The sequence below is a fragment of the Diabrotica virgifera genome, chromosome 2 (assembly GCF_917563875.1).
Source record: "Diabrotica virgifera virgifera chromosome 2, PGI_DIABVI_V3a".
In the NCBI taxonomy this organism is placed as follows: domain Eukaryota; kingdom Metazoa; phylum Arthropoda; class Insecta; order Coleoptera; family Chrysomelidae; genus Diabrotica; species Diabrotica virgifera.
This window is the reverse complement of record NC_065444.1, coordinates 7,164,555-7,182,222: the sequence shown is the minus strand read 5'-3', so window position 1 is coordinate 7,182,222 and position 17,668 is coordinate 7,164,555. Positions and strand designations below refer to the sequence as shown.

Here is a 17,668-nt window from a genome sequence, read left to right as displayed (position 1 = left end):
GAAGATCACACCTATTTTTTTTTACATAAACCTCACACATGGGTGTCAGATACCCAATGATTTTTTGTGAAGAAATAAAAAAAAGTAAATATTTTATGATTTCCAGAGACTCTCTAATCACTATTGAATACATACGAATAATTAAATCAATACAGAAGACTCCCGTAAGTTCGGCCTCGGTTAGTTCGGTCTCCGCTTAATCCGGCCGGCTCTCTGAGCATTAGTCACACACTTTGATCATCAAAAATCATTAGAAAAGAAAATTCAGAAAAAATTACTGACTTTTTTTTAAGTGTTTAAGAAGCCAAACCACCAATATGCAATAATATTTTAAAATTTTATTAGGCCTAGAGTTCTGTAAGTATTGTTTTATAGTATTTTTGTAACGGTCTACCTTTTCATATATTCTGTTAAATATATGTCAGAGTATTCCTCTGTGTTGTCTTCTACTTAATGTACAAGTGTTTTGTTTTTGCTAGATCCATACAAACAATAAACGGGCATTTTTTAGATAAGCATCGGTTAGTTCGGCCACTTTTAAGTTCGGCCTAGGGTCCGGTCCCGAGGTGGCCGAACTTACGGGAGTCTACTGTAATTTTATTTTCTCTCTCTTAATTGTAGTAACACAAAAGAACAAAATATTAAAAATACCTAAAAATAATTAAAAAACATTTTCTAAAAAACCGGAAACATAATTCAAAATATTTTAATTTAACTTAACAACAAAATGGTCTTTCTAACTAAAATATAACATCTTTTGATTATAGAACTCATATTCATTCTTAGCCAGGTATTTCAGTTTCACTCATTTTAGTAACTACACTCATAAGAGAGTGTGGCTCTATGCTTCATGCATTATGCTTTATAGCAAGCCGAGCATGCATGCTTAGCTTTTCCATCTTTGCCTTTGCAGAAATAACACCTAGTTTTCTTTACTAAATTTGTGGGATGTTGTGTTGTTAGGTCATTAACTTGAACGCACACTTGATCGCAAACCTCACACATGGGTGCTACATACCCCAGTCTGTATTCAATAAATTCCCGTGATTGGAAATATTGCTCAAATGAGACCGCAACTACACACCCGTCCTTGGCAGACTAGAGACTGAATTTACATAAAGCAGCATTACCATTGAAATGCAGCTGCGCAAGCTACATGCAGTTAAGTGTCGCGATGGGTATCTCACACCCAAGTGTGAGCTTCCAGGGTTAATTATTATTACTGTGGCAAAAAATATAAGAACAGAAAATAAAAAATGAATTTTCAACACAATATTAAAACCAGTGTTAACACATTCAGGGACACGCTGTCATTGTGTACACATATTCTTATGGAGTAAATGACTTCAATTTTATGCAGTTATGACCGTGAATGTGTTAACCTATGGAGCTGAAGTCTAGCAATTAACCAGAAAAGTACAAAGATAAGTTACTAGCCACTGGGATGGATTTTTGGAGAAGGTCAGCAACAACACCTAGATTAAAACAAATAAGAAACGACCAGATTAGACAACAAATAGAAATAACAATCATATGACATCAAGAAACAACAGCTAGTATGGTACGAACACATAAGACGAATGGAGGAAAGAAGAATCCTAAAAAAAGTGTTAGAATGGACCCCCACAGAAAAACGAAAACGAGAAAGACTGGCAACTACATGGATAAAGGGCATCTCCAAGGCGATGCCAGGAAGAAATTGCCACAATGTTATCAAATCTGTTATCAAATCATTAATAATCAAGATGATGCAATATCATTGCAATCAGATTTAGATAATTTAGCCAACTGGTGTCTTGATAATGGGATGGATTTGAATGTCAACAAGTGTCACATTATCCGGTTTTGTCGGAATCATCATTTATCAGTATTTGATTATACCATAAATGATCAATTATTGGATACGGTAGACTCAATTAAAGATTTAGGTGTTGTTCTTGATTCCTCTCTGAGCTTTAACCATCACATCAACAATATTACTCAAAGATCCATGAAAATGCTTGGCTTTGTTAAAAGGACAACTCGTGATTTCACGAACGTGTTCGCTATTAAAATGCTCTATTGTTCTTTAGTCAGGACGCACCTTGACTACTGTTCTCCAGTTTGGTCCCCACATTATTTACACCTCAAGAACAAACTTGATAGTGTTCAACATAATTTTCTTAGATATATTGGGTTCAAAAAACACATCAATTATAATTATACAGATATGGAACGATTTTTGAATATCTCTTCTCTGGATGTCCGTAGGAAGCATAAAGATCTTACAGTATTGTTTAATATTATCAATGGCATATACTACTGCCCTGAACTCCTTGCTAAAATATTGTTGTTTGTTCCACCACGATCAACAAGACAAATTCAAACCTTTCATATTTCTTTTCATAGATATAATTACTCATATTTTACGTTTGTTCCTAGAACACTAAGACTTGCTAACTCCCTAGGTGACCTTTTACTTTTTGGTAACTCTGTTGATGTTTTTAAGAACCATTTAACCAAATTAAATATTTAGCAATGCCATAACCTTGTTATTTGTTAGTAATTGTTTTGTAATTATTTTTCTTTGTCATGTCTTTTTAAATGTTTTGTACTCTCTCATTTTATTCTTATATATTCAACACTGTAATTATCAATATCTTATTAATGTATTACCGAATTGGGCTTGCCCGTATAAATAAATAAATAAATAAATAAACAATAGAAAGGGGTGGCGATTAGGGATGGATATAAAAACGGGTTTAAAATATATCCAAGAATAGGATTTTGATTGCCATGGCATTAGCTATTATCAATAGGGATTGTAATGCTTAATGAATGAACAATTGAATAAAACTTAGAGATAGACACAAAGGAATAATAGGTCTGGATCCCGCGTATGAAAAAAAAGTTGATTAATAGCAAGCTGAAAATTTGTTAATAGCTTAAGGGTGTCTAGTCGAATAAACTTTGATATGTGTGAACACTGGAACAGGGGTAGTTTTAATTGTGGAACAGGTTAAAAATTTGGAACGGTCACAGCACGAAAACGGTACATTTATTTTGTCCGACAGAACAGACTTAAACTCTTCGAACAGAGATTAAACTCTCATGCAAAAATCAGACTGCTATTGATCACCAAATGGGCGTTTTAATGAGTGGAACATGTAGAATATGTCAAATGACAGGAATTATGACAGGTAATAAATAGCAGTCTGATTTTTTCATGAGAGTTTAATCTCTGTTCGGAGAGTTTAAGTCTGTTCTGTCGGACAAAATAAATGTGCCGTTTTCGTGCTGTGACCGTTCCAAATTTTTAACCTGTTCCACAATTAAAACTACCCCTGTTCCAGTGTTCACACATATCAAAGTTTATTCGACTAGACACCCTTAAGCTATTAACAAATTTTCAGCTTGCTATTAATCAACTTTTTTTTCATACGCGGGATCCAGACCTATAAGTACCTAATTTATAGATTACTTCTTGTATCAACATAATGTGCTCAAACAAGCACTGTAAAGTATGATGTCCTCCATCATACAGATGGGTCATTAAAATTTGTAGTAGATTATAAAGTCTCTTCTTTTATATATTTTTTATTCAAAACATAATATATAGATTTAGTAAATATGCATAAAAATCAAAACAAGTGAGCTAATTACAGTTAAATAATTGTTTGCAACAAATAAAAAATAAATTATAGGGGATACTTTTTACATTTAAAAATTAATCTTTTCTTCCACATATCTGGAAAAACATTGCTCGAATTACCAGCCATTTTCTAAAGGCGTTTTCACTTTTTAAAATTCGTAGGTACTGCACCTGCACACTTGATCAGGTTTCACAAAAATTCGCTGACATATTCATAAAATTCATAGAAGGCATAACGCCCACCTTAAATGCATTCATAAAAATATTCATCATACATTCATAAAAAATTAGTCTTTGAATAATAATTTACTAATGCATTATGTTTAGAAATATTTTTGCCAACGATATCTTTTTATTTGCATCAAATTCAAATATTGTACTATGTAAAAAAATAATTGCCGGCTCCAAAATAGCCGACTTGTTTTTATAGAATCAAAATAATAAATATGTATATATTCGAGCACAAAATCATATCATTTGTTTAAAAATTCACTGATAAGGTTGTTATAAACAAAAACAAACTTATAATACACTTACCAGATCCTCCACTTCCGTTAAAACTTTTCTTTTTTTCAGATCCTACCTCGAGATTCCTTATTTCAAATAGCACATGGCCGCGACTTGTTGCTACTGCCGGCACTTGTTTGACATGCGCGGGTCTTCTTTTTTTATGGATGGGCCTGGCTGAATATTCTGGAGGAATATTGTTTCCGCTGGCGGGAATAGTTTGTGGTAAATTTGATTTTATTTTGAATGGTTTATTTGAAGTTGAAGTATTTATAGTCGTAGTTAAATAATGAGGAATAGAAATAACAAGCACACGAAGAATAAACTTTCTTCAACCCGTGGAAGTCTTTTCCTTGGAAAGTATCTATTTGAGCGCTTCCGGCTTCCGCTAATCATACACACAGTACTGCTTCGAGGTGACGCAGAAATGTAATAGACTATAGACAACAGACAACTCCCGGTTTCATTTCATTAATCTAATTAGTAGTGTTCGCGCAGTACAAATCGAGCATACCCAGAGTAAGTTCGGGATTAGTTTCCAATGCGCAGGCGTCAACGTAAACTTATCCTGGACATGCTCAGGATTTTTCGCTCCGCGAACAATTTTCGGATTCGCAATGTAATGATGGGTTGCATACATTAAGGTTAGAGAAGGAAGCTTTTTGTTGTCTCTTTCTTATTTCGAAATAACGCTGTGTCTAGGTACACGCTAACGTGTACGCAATTAAAAAAGTTAGGTACACGCGAATTAAACTTCATTAAGCCAGTGACGTCATTATTTAGCGTGCGCAGTGACTTTATATTTTGGTACACGCTATTTTGATATGTTTGGTGTTTGTTGTTTGTTTGATAAAAAATATTTTTATTAAGGGAAGGGGAAGGGAAGCAAAACTATTCAGATATTTCAAACTTAATTGTAATAAAACAATATGCATGTATATAAAAGTATATTATATTCATGTTAGCAAAATAAATATTACTTAACACGATATATACAAAATACTGTTAAAATAATTATACCAGTTTATATTGGTGTTTATTTTTGCTGTGGTGTTTATTTTTATTTATACAGGGAGTTGCACTTGTTACGATTTTAATAGAAAATTGGTTATAACTTTGTAAATACCCTGTATAACATAATAAACCTTTATATTTTTGTGATGTGGAAGTTAAGAAGATTTCAAACATAAAATAAAATATAGGGTGTTCCATTTAAAAAACATAACTTTGGTCTGCCACTATATTATCCAACTCCGCTGTAACATTCTAACTAATTTTAGTAATTTTGTAATATGAAGCTTAAAGTTTGCTAAACATTTTGTTACTAACTTTTATTGCTATCTATTACTCTAGCGGATCTACTGAGTTTTATCACACTAACCAATTGCCCCGTATATTTTATCTTATTACTTCTGCTACCCTTAAATTAAGGGCCTTAATCACGAATTTTTGTCTCTTATCTTTTTCATACTGTTTTAAAATGTTGTTAAACTAATTAAAAGAACTAAATAATTGTCCACACTCCATAGTTAATTAAAAAAAAACACTAAACAAGTAAAAAAATAAGGAAACTCTTTATAAATCAATATAAACATAGGCGATTATGTGTAAACATAACGCGATTAGACAAATTCTAACCACACTCTGACACTCACAATACTTACAGATACTTTACCACAGCATACACGCGGCTCAAATTAGCGTGTACCAAAAAACCCAGTCATAGTACACGCTAAATAATGACGTCACTGACTTAATGACGTTTAAGCGTGTACCTAACTTTTTTATTTGCGTACACGTTAGCGTGTACCTAGACACAGCGTCGAAATAAATGTCAAAAAAAATGCAAATGCAACAAATTTGTATGTCAACAAAGAGAAAAAGAAAAAGAAAAGAGAATAAAGGCAACAGGCAAAGGATTAACTTTCTATTCAATAATTCAATGCCTTTCTTAGAAGGTAGAAATTTGATAGTCTTTCTTTATTATTTCCACAATATAATGTGGTTATTTCCACTCTGAAATCCAGCTTACATTTTTGTAGAGTAAAAGATTGTTGATATGTAGATATAAAAATTACCTTTAACTTCATGAGGGTTGAACATTATCTGAAGGAAGGAATAATTTAGTAAAACAATCATTTCCAATTTTGATATCTATGTATTGAATTTAATGGGTTGTGGCATTGTATTATGGTTTATTACACCACAAAAATAATGAAATATAACAAGACACAAGAAATAGTTTCAGAATAAGTTTGATGTATTGTTTATGTTTTATTATATTCAATAAGAGACTAATTTAACTCATAAATTAAACTGAAAAATAAACCACAAGAATATGTAGGTACTTATAAGTTCATTTAGATAGAAGAAATTAAGTAAAAACAGACTACAATTTATTGTAATACATACTACCGTAATAGATAATTATCGAATATCGAATGAAAATAATACTCACAAACCATACATACTCATAGACGTTTCACGTAAATTGTCAAGGTCAAGACAGCAAATTAGTTACCATTCCAATCCAGAGATGTCGCTGTCAGTCAATTTTCTTGTCATATTTAACAACTGACAGTTGACAATTAAATTCATTTGTTATTTACTTTTTATTTTACAGTTTGTGGTTTAATTATTTTATTATAGTGGTGTTATTTAATTAGATTTAATCACAATATTAATCAATTGTATTAACCATCCGGTTTTATGAGTAGAATTTTTAGTTTACATTGATCATCCCGTGTTGTGTTTCTCCACATTTAAAAAAACAATATAATAGATCCTGAAACAGTTTATTCCAATAGACAAGTGTGTCATCAACATTTCTGGCCTATATATTTTTGGAAGTTTGTAAAAGATTATAAGGTAATATTTATCTAAACAATCATCCTACAAGATTTTTTCAAAAATTTTCATTCAACTCAATATTACACATCAGTGCTTTCACGTGACACATGGCAGTAGTGTTTAGCATTTTGAAAACAAATTGTAATATTTGAAGTTTTCAGTAAAATATTGAATAAAACATTGAATTGTCTTTCTGTTGTTTTAATTTCCTGCGAAATTTCATCAAAAATCCCGCAAAATTTATAAGTTGAAATTCCCACGTAACTAAAATTTGTCAATTTAGTTCCCATTCCAATCAAGAGATGGCGTTAATTCGATCCGAAAGATTAACATGGGGCCTGATTCTAATTCATTTCGACAGTCGCAATTTCATTTCGACACCGCGCGATTCTTGGGGATATTAACCTTATTATGTTGAGACTGCTCAGAATTTGGGTTGGCGCTTCGGTTTCTTGGATTTTGTTGATAGTCTGGGAAAATTATCGAAAAAATACCATTTTTGGGAAAAATTATTTACCAGCTATTTTATTGCTAAAATCGAATCTTAAGATTGCATATATTAGTAATATGGGGTATGACAAGTCCGCAGAAAGTGTGTTATTTTATTTATAAACAAATTAGCACTCCTAAATCTTCTTTTTTTTTCAATTAGTGGTCTGTAACTCCTATATTTTTTCCTTTGAGCCAAAAACACTCAAATAAAAATTCACCGTAATTTAGTTCTGCACAAAGTTATTTTTTTTCCGATTTCCTTCAACAAAAATTTTACTCAGAAAATCCGAGTTTTCCCAAAAAATCTGCCATTTTCAATTAAAATTTTAGGGAAGTACCTAATTATTTATCAATAATTAAATAATTGAAGACATGAAAGATTTATTATAGTAGATTATACAGAGGGGCTAAATTATGGAATAAATTCATTTCTTTAAAACGGACGATTTTGGAGCAAAATCCCGAAAGAGGTCGATTTTTATTTTTAAATTACAATTTTTTGGCATATATTTCATACTAGTGACGTCATCCATCTGAGCGTGATGACGTAATCGATAATTTTGTTAATGGGAATAGGGGTCGTGTGGTAGGTCATTTGAAAGGGCGTTTAATTCTCTATTCAGTAATATAAACATTAATATCATTAGGTATTTATACATGGTTGCCAAAAAAAATTTTTGAATTAAATTAATTGGCGCAAAAAGAAGAATGTATGTAATTTATTTAACTCAAAATACATTGTACTGCTGTCAGAAAATAGAAAAAAAGGTTTATTTCACAAATAAACATTTCTTTTCGCTTAAATTAAATCACAAACAGACTCCCTCCTACCTATTGGCAGTTTGAACTTTTAATTTAAGCTAAAAGCAATGTTTATTTGCAAAATAAACATTTTTTTCTATTTTCTGACAGCAATACAATGTATTTTGAGTTAAATAAATTACATGCATTCTTCTTCTTGCGTCAATTAATTTAATTCAAAATTTTTCTTGGCCTCCCTGTATAAATAATGAAACTAATGTTTATAATACTGAATAGAGAATTGAACGCCTTTGTAAATGAGCTACAACACGAACCCATATTCCTATTTAAAAAAATAATTACGTCATCACGCTCGGATGGATGACGTCACTAGTTTGAAATATATGCCAAGAAATTTAATTTAAAAATAAAAATCGACCTGTTTCGGGATTTTTCTCTAAAATCGTCCATTTTAGAGAAAATGAATTTATTCCATAATTTAGCCCCTCTCTGTATATCAGGAGACCGGCGACAATCTAACCAATAGTTTAGCAATAATTAAAATGTTAATTAAAAAATTTCGGTCGAAATAATAACCAGAAAGATTATGATACACCAGAATAACTATGATTTTCATATAAAAAAGCACTATACCTATTCAACGTACCTTACAGGATTGAAATTGGACCATTTGAGCGGTCTCGGGAATGTTATAAAGAAACAATTTTTTGGCTTATAAACAAATAGAACCCCTCAGAAAATATTAGATTAAATTAAATTAAGTTAACGCTGTTGAAAAGAGCACGGCTTCTGTGTCCTTTTCGAAGAAAAACAAATTGAATTGCGAGGAGTGATTCCAGGTATAACCGGTCAAATTTGACCGGCATTTGCGACAGAGTTATAAACAACAGGATTTTAATCTTTGAACCATTAGATACCTTTTAATTCCGGTCTTCTTTGTACATACAAATTTTCATATCTTCAAGACACTCATAACAAAAAAGATTTATGTCACTGTCACCAAATTATTTAATTATTGATAAATAATTACTTCCCTCAAATTTTAGTTGAAAATTAAAGATTTTGTTTGGAAAACCCGAATTTTCCGAAGAAAATTTCCGTCGAAGGAAATTGGAATAAATTATTAATGTGCAGAATTAAATTACTGTCAATTTTTATGTGAGTGTTTTGGTTTAAAGTTAAAATTTTCGGAGTTTTAGAGCAATAATAAAAAAAAAAGATTTCGGAGCGCTAATTTGTTTATAAACAAAATAGCACACTTTCTGTGGACTTTGCACAGCTATATTACTAATATAGGAAATCTTGAAGATTTTATTTCAGCATGTCCAGCAATAAAATAGCTGGTAATTAATTTTCCTTGTTTTTTACTAATTTTCCCAGATTATTACCTCACATCTTTCATTGAGTTGATGATTCATGTTGTGGACATTCTCAATTATTATATTTCTAATTTAATACTATTCTATCTAATTCCTCAAAACAAGCAAATTTCAATTAAACCCAGCTATATTATAATACCTTTTGATTTAGTTTTCCTTGCAAGAAATAAACAAAACACATCTAAACTAAACCTAACCTCGCTTTTGGCCATTCATTCATCTCCGTGTCAAATAATTTCGACAGTCGCCATCGCCATATTGAAAGCGACTTGTTTAGTGTCGAAATTTGATTTAGAATCAGGGCCATGGTCGTGAAACGTCTATAAGTATATATGGTCTGTGATAATACTTGAAAAGGTACCTACTTATTTATAAACATACGAAATGGAAAACATTGACAAAAACAACAAAAAAGCTTTAATATAAAAAATATTAAAATTTGTTTGAAGAATATTTAAATGACACAACACTTTACATAATTTCAAAACTTTAAAAACCAGAATCTACATCTACAAGTTGTTTAACAAAACAATATTTTAGGTTAAGAATTGGAAGGAGTAAGAACAGAATGTCAAGAAATTCTTCCCAAATATTTTGTGCGCCTGTGCGAACTTAAAATCCGAAACAAAATCCTCGAACGTCGAGAGCGTACCCCGGGCATGTTCAGGATCTTTTTTCTGTACTGCGCGAACACCGAATTAAAAATCCGGAGGGTGTTCAGAGGGAAAGATTTGGACTCCGCGAACGCCCAATTTTGTAATGCGCAGGCGTTCTCCCTCTGGGTATACCCAGGACGTACTGCGCGATCAAAGCTATTGTTTTAACTTTTATCTACAAGAAACTCGACCCATAGTAAACAAGGAATTTATGCAACACACACTACATGTGTAAAAAAGAAGATAAGAGAAGGTCAACTCTACGTGCGTCGAGTAAACCCCTGTAGAAAGAATGAAGGTGAAGCACTACAACTACCTCGGCACCATAATAAATGAAGAATTGACCAAGACCCGAGAGATACGCGCATCGGAAAAGCTAGATCCACCTTCAACCGGATATGGGACTTTCTTCAAGAGCCGCCACAACCTATCCCTTGGTATAAAAGCAATAAAAGTAAGAATGCTGCGTCTTGAGGCGCGTCCTCCCCCATCTTCCGCCTTCTTCTGCAACCAGTCTTCTGGCTAAAGTCTTGATTTTGCCTCTTTAGCCGATGCCGCACTGCAGGATGCTAAATGGTCGCTTGGAGGGTGGATTTTAAAGGTGGATGGTGAAGGGGCGCTGCATCCTGGGCGCAGTGAAGTGTGAAATGAAGTCAGAAGTCACTGACTGCTGAGGAATCGTTTGTTTCATTTGTTACGTTACATTTGGTTTGTCTTTTAGCATATCGTCCTATTAGAGGTAACATTCACTAACTACACTTTTCAGAAAGTGAAGAAAAATCGACTTAAAGGTACAAATGGTTTTTTAAACTCACCTGACTTGAATATTGAATTTTTTTAATGCATCTGCAAAGAATAAATAAAACAGATATTTTAAGCCATGGTTAGTCACATAGTGGGTCTGTTGGGTCCCAAATTGCCCTTCTTTTATACACAGCACTTATTACGCTTTCCTCCATAGCCTGGCTACCCGGATGGAATATCAAACACGACCGATATGGTGGATATAGACGCCTGGCGAACCACCGGATGGTTAGATGGTAGTGGGAAGCCACTGCGGCTACCGTCGTTTTGTTATTCGTGGTTGTATCATGATATAAGACTGTATAAGGCTGTATCATGATACTATGTATGGCACTATGCATTTTCTTGTATCATTTCTAATATCGTTTCTGATATCGTTTTTGATATACATTTTCTTGTATCGTTTCTTGTACGTACATTTGTGCCCTGTATGACACTATGCAAGTTCTTGTATCGAAAATTGTATGAAATTCGGCACGTGATTGGTCGAAATTTTGTTTGTCACCCTGTCACGTTACAATTGGTATGGTAATTTGGTAGTACTGCGTCTACAGCTGATTTTAAGGATTTTATAAAATTTATAAACTTTTAAAAACATAAATTTAACATTTTAATGTTAACCAGAATTTTTACGTTGACTGTTGATTATTTGTGTTTTTTATTTTGTTTTGATATTTGTGCTAAAATATTTGCATTAGAATTATCTTCAGTTTGATCCAAATTAGGAACTATTGTATTTTCCTCTATTAAAAAATTATGCAACATGAAACCCAAAGTTATACATAGTTTGAACTTTACTAGGAGCTAAATACCTATATGGTTATTAGTAGAACAGTAGTAGTCCATACCAAACGGTATATTAAGTATCAATAAAAGATTTATGAATAATACCTACAAAAACACAAATAAATTCATCAAGACATAAATCATATGATCTCATTTTCAGCCGCCATTATGACATTTAGATGTTTTACCAGCAGCAGGTTTTACGTTTTTGCTCTTTGCGCAGAAATTGGCGCAGTTCTTATACAAGAATCTGTGCCTGACACAAATTCTTGTATCGTTTCTGATATCGTTTCTTGTATCTGTGTATGACACTATGCATTTTTTGACATATCAGAAACGATATTAGAAATGATACAAGAAAATGCATAGTGTCATACAGCCTTGAGTAGCTAGATGGTCGCCAGGCAGGTATCTACCATCCAACATCCTACCAAACTTCCTGCAGTGCGGCATCGGCCTTTAGACGGAATCTGATGGTTGTTTCATCAGTCTCTTTCTCGAGGACACGGGTGAGGACCATGGAGCGTTTGGGAATATTACTGGGATTAACTATATTAACCTTTGCTCCCTCTATTTTTTTGTATCATATAGAAAGCTGATAGGACGCCAAAAAGCACAACGAAAGGATCTTCTTCTAGTACCATGACCTTTACGATCGTTTGATATCACTTTGGCTACCATATTCGTTATCGTGACTTTATAGGCAACAGCTTTAAATAATGATGTAGTCGGTTTTTCGACCATTGTCTTAGATCATCCAGCCATGCTGTTTTCATCTAGTAGGACCATATTTACCTTGGATATTTCCCTAAATGATTAGATGCACAAGTTCATATTTTTCAGGATGTCTCATAATGTGACGGAATTATTACAGCTTGCGTCTCTTTATTATATTGATCATTTGTGTTGTTTGGTTCAGCTAGAGATCGTGCAAACACTCCTGACCATGGAGCTGCGCGAAGGCAGAGTCAAAATGTAAAAATTCACGGAAAGACAGAAAGGTTCTATTGTAGATACAGTGCGTTTCGCATGGAAGTGGGGACTAAACCAAATTTCGTCTACTGCGCTGTGGTCAGGGGTGTTTGCACTCTCTAACTACAGTAAGGTAACTCTATCGACTCAACTTGTTCTTAGTAGTGGCGTGTTGCGTCTATACCCACATTTCAAAGGCTTCCAAGCGTTTAATAATAGCCTCACTTGAAGTCCACGCTTCCACTCCATACACTAGCACTGGAAGGTCGTGGCTGTAAAGTGCGTTCCTCATTTTTACAATATGTAGTAACTCGGGCTCATTCTCTTCGGCTTTTAATGTCTACGATTAGATCCCAGCTCATTAAAAATATACTTTTTTAAATGAAGTAAAAGACAGACGTACTCTCAATCATTTATTGTAACTTCCGACGACCGGTTTCGCTCTCTAAACTATGCAGAGCATCTTCAGGTCAACGGTTACAAGTCACTAAATGCTACAAATAAAAAACCAGAGTTAGAACAATGTCTGGTTGTAAAAGATGCTAAAGATCCATAAGGTCAAGCCAATGTTGAACAACATACATAAAAGTAGTGAAAATAGTAGACAAATACATATGCATGTAAAAACGGAAGCGGTAACACACGTCCCCAAGCCTACAAACACATGCAGATGTATATCGTCTATAATCATGCAATTATAACGTGTCGTACTTACATTCGGATACAAGGAGCTACTAATACCTCAGTATTCATTAACATTATGTTATTGCTTAAGTTATGCTAATGGGATAAGGTGGAATAGACGGAGAATGTTACAAAGATAAACAAGTTTATGGGATTTGGGAATTCTTGAGGGCGAAGAGATAGTTGTTGAGAGACAACCAACAAATCTGTGCCTGTTATTGTGTTTGTGAAGTAAACTTTAGTAAATGTCATATATACAATTTTTTTAAAAATTTTGATGGTTTTAATGGTTTTAAAGATTTTTATTTCTATTTATTAAAAGATTTTATTTTTATTTATATTTATTAAAAGACTTCTATTTATTAATGTATGTGTTAATGTAAGATTGACAACGTTTGGATCAAGACGGGTAGAATGTGTATTATGTATGTTAGATATGGATGATGTGCTGCTGTAACCTAAATTGTTCAGTCAGTATACTTCTAGATGTTTTAATGAAAGGAGGGATGACCAATCAGAAAGTTTAAAAGTTGTAGCTAAAATATTAAATTAGCGGTCATATAATAAAAACAGTAAAGGGCGCTCTAAGGGCGCTTTACAGCTTGCAATTCTACCTGCAAGACGCAAGAAAGTTGCCTAAAGGCATGCGCAGTATGTCGTCAGTTGATTATTGCATGCAACTTCTTGCAATTGCGCGATAATCGGTTTGATGCCATTTTCTCTGCAAGTTTTCATGCAAGTCTAGGGGAATTTGATTTTTCCACAATATCAAATGTCATTGATGCGGATTCACGAATACATACCGATCAGCTGTTTTCTGTCTGTGAAATATATCAACGATGGAATTGGGTGCAATAATGAAATGGCACTTTCTAAGATTCTATAATTATTGTAAATTGTATATTAAGCTACGGAAGCTCTCTCCTCTAGCTAAGTACTTTAGGATAATAATTAATTTGTGTTTCGCAGAAATAGTATCTCGAAATATAGATTTCTTTGCGATTACTTGTTCAATTTTTCCCAAGAGTTTAATAAAATGTACATTCATTCCTATAAAGTTAGAGTCATTTTCATCATCTACTTGGATAAATTTTTCTGTTAGAGATACATTATTACCCCTCTTCTTGTTCAACTAAGGTCTTACCCACCATCTCCGATCTCGGCGTTATAAATTAGTGACTAAAAGGCTGGCTGCAGCAATAATAATACTTAAAGTTGCTGCTACCGGCTTTTTCCTTTTATATTTGGCTATTTCTGATAGTCTTGGCATTTCGAAATTTACCAAGTTAAATAAACAACAATAAAGTAATTAAAAAAAAAACAAAAATTTATAAGTTAGGTTAAGGGTAAAACATTAATTGCATGCAATCCGGGTTGCAAGCTGTAAAAGACCATGCAATAAACTTGCATGAAAGTCTTGCATGCAAGAAATTGCAGCAAGTTTTCTTGCAAGCTGTAAAGCACCCTTTACAGCTTGCAATTCTACCTGCAAGACGCAAGAAAGTTGCCTAAAGGCATGCGCAGTATGTCGTCAGTTGATTATTGCATGCAACTTCTTGCAATTGCGCGATAATCGGTTTGGTGCCATTTTTTCTGCAAGTTTTCATGCAAGTCTAGGGGAATTTGATTTTTCCACAATATCAAATGTCATTGACGACACGGATTCACGAATACATGCCGATCAGCTGTTTTCTGTTTGTGAAATATATCAACGATGGAAATGAATGAATAATGAAATGGCACTTTCTGAGATTCTATAATTATTGTAAATAATTGTATATTAAGCTACGGAAGCTCTCTCTCTCCTCTAGCTAAGTACCTTAGGATAATAATTAATTTGTGTTTCGCAGAAATAGTATTTCGAAATATCCCTAATAGCACACGACGTCCAATGGACGTCCAAAATAGGTCCATTTTTGGTCCTAACGTCCATGGACTATAAATGGACGTCCTTTGGACGTCCCATGTTGGACGTCCTTCGGAAGGAATAAATATGGACGTCCTTTGGACGTCCGACGTTGGACGTCCTTCGGAGGGAATAAAAATGGACGTCCTTTGGACGTCCGACGTTGGACGTTCTTCGGAAGGAATAAATATGGACGTCCTTTGGACGTCCGACGTTGGACGTCCTTCGGACGGAATAAAAATGGACGTCCTTTGGACGTCCGACGTTGGACGTCCTTCGGAAGGAATAAATATGGACGTCCTTTGGACGTCCGACGTTGGACATTCTTCGGACGGAATAAAAATGGACGTCCGACGTTGGACGTCCTTCGGATGGAACAAATATGGACGTATATATACTGGACGAAATACGGACAATTCCCTAATAGCACACGACGTCATTTGGACGTCCAAAATAGGTCCATTTTTGGTCCTAACGTCCATGGACTATAAACGGACGTCCCATGTTGGACGTCCTTCGGAAGGAATAAATATGGACGTCCTTCGGACGGAATAAATATGGACGTCCTTTGGACGTCCATACTGGACGAAATACGGACGTTTTATGAACGCTTATATTGGACACATTATACCAATTACGAGATCAAATAGCAAAATAATTCAATAAAATATTAACTTGCGTTAACTTTACGTTAATGAAATACAGTCAAACCTGTCACTAACGGCCACTAAAATGAAAGAACTATTGGCCGATATAGAAAAGTGGTCGTTATTGCCAGTTTTTGTAGCCTAGATATACAGTACAACCTGTGTTACTGGCCACCTGTACTAACGGCCAGTTTAAAAATTCCCCAAACCAATTATATCTAGACTACAAAAACTGGCAATACCGGTCACCTTTCTATATCGGCCAATAGCTTTTTCATTTTTAGCGGCCGTTACTGACAGGTTTTACTGTAATTAGTGTGGGGAATTTTTAAACTGGCCGTTAGTACAGGTGGCCGGTGTTGGCAGGGGGCCGGTAACACAAGTTTTACTGTAGTTTAAATCGATTAGATCGAAAGATTAAATCTTAATTCAAAATTGTATATTAAATTATTACAATTATAAAACTATATAGTTTAATATCCAAAACATGTTTTGATTTCATGTAATGTAATGAAAATCTTATTTGTAAATTATTGGTTACAATGTTTAACAACAGGAAATATTCAAGAATAAATAAAATAAAAGTTTCCCCTAACAACAAAACATTCCAGGAATTCTACTATCAAAGTTCTATTCCGTGAACATCTGATTAAATTATGGCTGGAAAGTTACCACAAGATATTCTATGAAAAGAGTACAATGTCCTCCTGGAGGGGTAAAATTTTCCATACTCTAAAGAGAGGCCATTTACTATTCAATTTGCGTTCATTTTCAAATTTGCCGCGCGAGTATCTATGTAGCGTCGCGTGGTCATTGGTCATCAAGTCATCAATTATTTCATTTTCATCATAAGATAACCTAAAAATTTAGTAAAAATTTTGATTGGAAAAAAATGCATCGATAAGGGGGTGAAAAATGGAAATTAGTGGCTTTTTTGCTGTACTCAACTGTACTGTTTAGTATGCTAGTTTTGGCTATGGCTGGACAATTATGTAAGTATTATAAAATCCGTTTTCAATTTTCTTTATGAAACGAATCATTTATGCATGTATTACCTGTAAATATTTTGATTTTTAATTGTAAAGAATAGAAAAATTACCGTTCATTTTAATTTTTTTTAGAATCAGCTGAAAGTGGTCTACAAAAAACCAGATATAACCAAAATAAAGATATAAAAAGTGTATTGGCTAATTGGAAGAAACAACATTGTCCATGCATAATAAGTTATTACTTTATAAACAAATATTAATACCTAGGAATGGAACCTGGATATAATCATCAAGAAGATAGCAGGAATCCCGACAAACAACTTAAATAAGTACAAGAATATTGAGGAAATCCTCCTCGATACTACTGGGCAAACTAGAAGATTGAAGAGGACAAAGCCTTTTGAACTAGTTTGAGTGATAGGTGATAGTGAAAAGCAGAGCATAGTGCGTGATGTGGCTGTGTATGTTAGAATAGTGCACGATCTTGTTAGATTAGATAAGAGACGCTATCGGGTAAGCTCTTCATTTTAAGAAACATTAGTAATTTAGGTTAAATTAAAATTGCTCATTGGTCAGTTATGACCAGATTGCTTTTTTTATGTT

At 33.6% G+C, this 17,668-nt stretch overlaps 2 protein-coding genes across 2 annotated transcripts in view; one reads left to right on the top strand and one right to left on the bottom strand.

Moving 5' to 3' along the window:
* LOC114344326 (piwi-like protein Siwi) overlaps nt 1-4,434 on the bottom strand; it is a 138,572-nt gene extending 134,138 nt beyond the window's left edge. Inside the window, exon 1 of the mRNA XM_050642425.1 lies at nt 4,169-4,434. The gene's annotated coding sequence lies outside the window, so the exon portion shown is untranslated. The remainder of the gene's footprint in view (nt 1-4,168) is intronic.
* The window catches only part of LOC126879418 (uncharacterized), an 84,282-nt gene that overhangs the window by 46,069 nt on the left and 20,545 nt on the right, over nt 1-17,668 (top strand). Inside the window, exon 3 of the mRNA XM_050642426.1 lies at nt 4,208-4,363. Coding sequence (XP_050498383.1) covers nt 4,208-4,363 — 156 coding nt within the window. The remainder of the gene's footprint in view (nt 1-4,207; nt 4,364-17,668) is intronic.